At 51.1% G+C, this 2,833-nt stretch overlaps 1 protein-coding gene across 1 annotated transcript; it reads right to left on the bottom strand.

The window, feature by feature from the left end:
• Positions 1-302: 302 nt before the first annotated feature.
• LOC102869279 (eukaryotic translation initiation factor 4E transporter-like) lies at positions 303-2,827 on the bottom strand. The gene has a single exon (XM_006884501.1). It carries the CDS (start codon positions 2,583-2,585, stop codon positions 303-305), a length of 2,283 nt encoding a protein of 760 aa, XP_006884563.1. The 5' UTR covers positions 2,586-2,827.
• Positions 2,828-2,833: the final 6 nt, after the last annotated feature.

Below are 2,833 nucleotides of genomic sequence, written 5' to 3' on the forward strand. Positions count from 1 at the left end.
CCTACTAACACACCTTTTCTTTGGTTAACCTTTTCATGGTTTTCCTTCAGTGTGGTTCCATTAACTCTTTTTTTTTTTCCATTCACACACTTAGCATATGCAACTTTAATCAACCAAAAGAAAAAAAGTCCCAAATGTACAAGTGAAAAAAAATTAAAACTGTCGACACAGGCTTAAACTAATACTGGCTACTTTTATGTACAGCTGTATAAGTTCAAAAAAGCTATCCTGTATGTATATACAAAAATTGTTTATACACAGATCTGTACATAAGGGTCTATACATTTATTTTCTCAGAACCCTCAGGTGCCCCCTCTTGGTGAAGACACCAACACTTCATTCACATATCTTACAAAAAAAAAAAATTCCCCCCCCACCCCAGGATTGACAACACTGCCTCCTGTCTTCAAACTGTAGGCTCCACTCAATTGGTTAAGAATTCCTTCCACCATAATGCAGACACCAGCTGCATGGGCATTCATTCTAAAGGCTTTCTGCCAGAGTGCCCCATATAATAGCCCATAAACCAACTCCAGAGGAGGAAGCTGAGTCCTTGATTGAGCCGAGTCCAGGCTTCGATGAGCTGCTCGCTGTCGGTATTCCAGCTTGTCCACACTGATAACTTCGGCAGGCATGGAGGGCAGGGGCTGCTGCAGCACATCTGAGTCAAACCATTTGGCAAGGCCCACGGGGGAGCTACTCCTCTGACTGGGATGGTGCTCCAGCTGGGAGTGCATGTGGGGCAGGCCTGACCGGCTGGGCACATTCTGGGGCGTCATTGGGACGTTGACAGCCGCTGTCTGAGAACCTGAACCTGGAGGATGCAGAACTGAGCGCTGTAGCTGCTGCTGTATCACTGTCAGGTGCAGAGGTGTCCCCGGATGGGGATTTAGGAGAGGGTGACCAGCAGCAGGCAAGGGGTAGAAGGGCTGGGTCAGGATCGGGCCGGACAGTCCCTGTAAATGAGTCAGGTCCATCCCAGGAGGAAGCACACCAGCTTGAAGCAAACTTGGCAGATGCTGAGGGTGTACTCCCTGGGTCAGCATCCTATGGACCAATCCTGGGTGAAGCTGGTGTGGAGGCCGCACAATCGGTACATGAGGGACAAGCGGGACTTGGTGGACAGGGCGGAGAAAAGGTGCTCCTGGAACTGGGGAAGCCAACATGGGTGTTTTTCTCCCAGTCATTTTAGGGCGATAATCTTGTTCTTTGGTGTAACGGTTGGTTTGGGACATGGACATCGAACAGGAAGACAGCTGCAGCGTTGAGAGTTTGGGATGTGTAGTGGGTGAGGAATCTTGATCGGCATTGGACACAGAGTTGGATGACAGGAGGGTCTCCTCACTGGCCTTCTGCGTGTCCTCTTTCCTGTCACCAAGAGATGCTTTGCCGGGTGCCGGCTCCTCCTTGCTTTTCTCTTTGCTCTCATACATCTTACGAATCACTGAGGTAGGGGTGAAGGAAGGAGAAAGCATGCTTGTGATGGAGGCTGAGGGAGCAGGGGAAGAGGAATTCCCTTGATGCATGGGTGCTGGCGACTTGGCCACTCGCTGCTGCCTGTTTCTGAATCCATCTCTGGTTCTATCCACCTGTGGTTTGTCAAAGTCAGGCTGGTAGAAGTTAGCTGTCTGCATTGCAAGGTCAGGTGGCAAGGCCAGCCCCTCCAAAGCGGCCTGCTGCAGCTCCAGCTGGCTCATCTGCTGGGCTGTGATGGGGCTCATGGGCTTGTGCATGCCTTGGAACGGGTCTCCCAGAAGCTGCTGTGGCCCCGATGAGAAGCCAGCTGGTAATGATATCCTAGGGCGAAGATAGTCTGCTGAGGCTGCTCGCGTTTGAAACACCTGTGACAAGGGGGACGAGGGTGCTCTATGGCCCAGTAAAGATGCTGTGGGCTCCAAGCTTCCCATAAGGCCACTCAGAAGATTGGAAGAAGCCGGTCTCTGGATAGGCGGACCCAGAAGTTCCTGGAGGATGTTCTTAGACACAGGCTGGCCTGGAATCTCAGCAGGAGACATCAAATGGCTTTCAAGGTTTCGGCTGGCTCTGGGCTGCGAAGGCAGAGTTCCGCTTGCCTTCATGGTGCTCACGAGCTTGTTGAACGCAGTCATATCTCCATCTTTTTTCAGCTGCCGATTGTTTGTTACAGCGTTGAGGGTCTCCTCTAAATGTTCTGCCATGAAGGGAGTTGAATTCTTTACTTGTTGGTCCACCTTCAAACCCTTGAGCCCTGCTTCTACCTCTTCCACTGAAAGAACCACTCCTGAATGTGAGCTTTCTTTCAGTGTTTCCTTATTTGCAGAAAGGCTGGAGAGAAGAGGTTTTAAGTCCACTTTGGCTTTCTGTAGCATTTCCAAAATATCAACTTTATTTTCAGTGTGATCTTCCAGTGGTATAGGAGCAAAGTAATTCCCCGAGTTCTGTCCAGGAGAGAGGATAGCTTGCTCCAGACCTGCAAGTTGTTCCAGTTCTTCATGTGGTGTAGACCCAAGGCTGCTCGAGCGGCTTCCGGACCGGCTGGGGTTAGAGAACCACCTACTGAAGCGGCTGGCAGAGACCGACCCTTCTCCCAAAACATCTTCCATCATCGAAGCCAAGCACGGCACCTTATCAAGGTTAAAGAACTCATTAAAGTCAAATTCTCCTGGGGACTGCTCGGGCAAGATGGCGTCCCTCGGCACCTCCTGATCAGCTGCAGGCTCCTGCGCAAGAATGACCTCCCCCTCATCCTCTTCGGCCACTCCTCCATTGCACTCGACTAGGCCTTCCTTCACGGAATCCGTCCGGCGCCATGCTCTCTTCCTCCCTTTGGGATCCTCTTCCAGTATCTTCTCAT

The sequence above is a fragment of the Elephantulus edwardii genome, unplaced genomic scaffold (genome assembly GCF_000299155.1).
Source record: "Elephantulus edwardii isolate Elephantulus edwardi_28Jun2011 unplaced genomic scaffold, EleEdw1.0 scaffold00034, whole genome shotgun sequence".
Taxonomy (NCBI): Eukaryota; Metazoa; Chordata; class Mammalia; order Macroscelidea; family Macroscelididae; genus Elephantulus; species Elephantulus edwardii.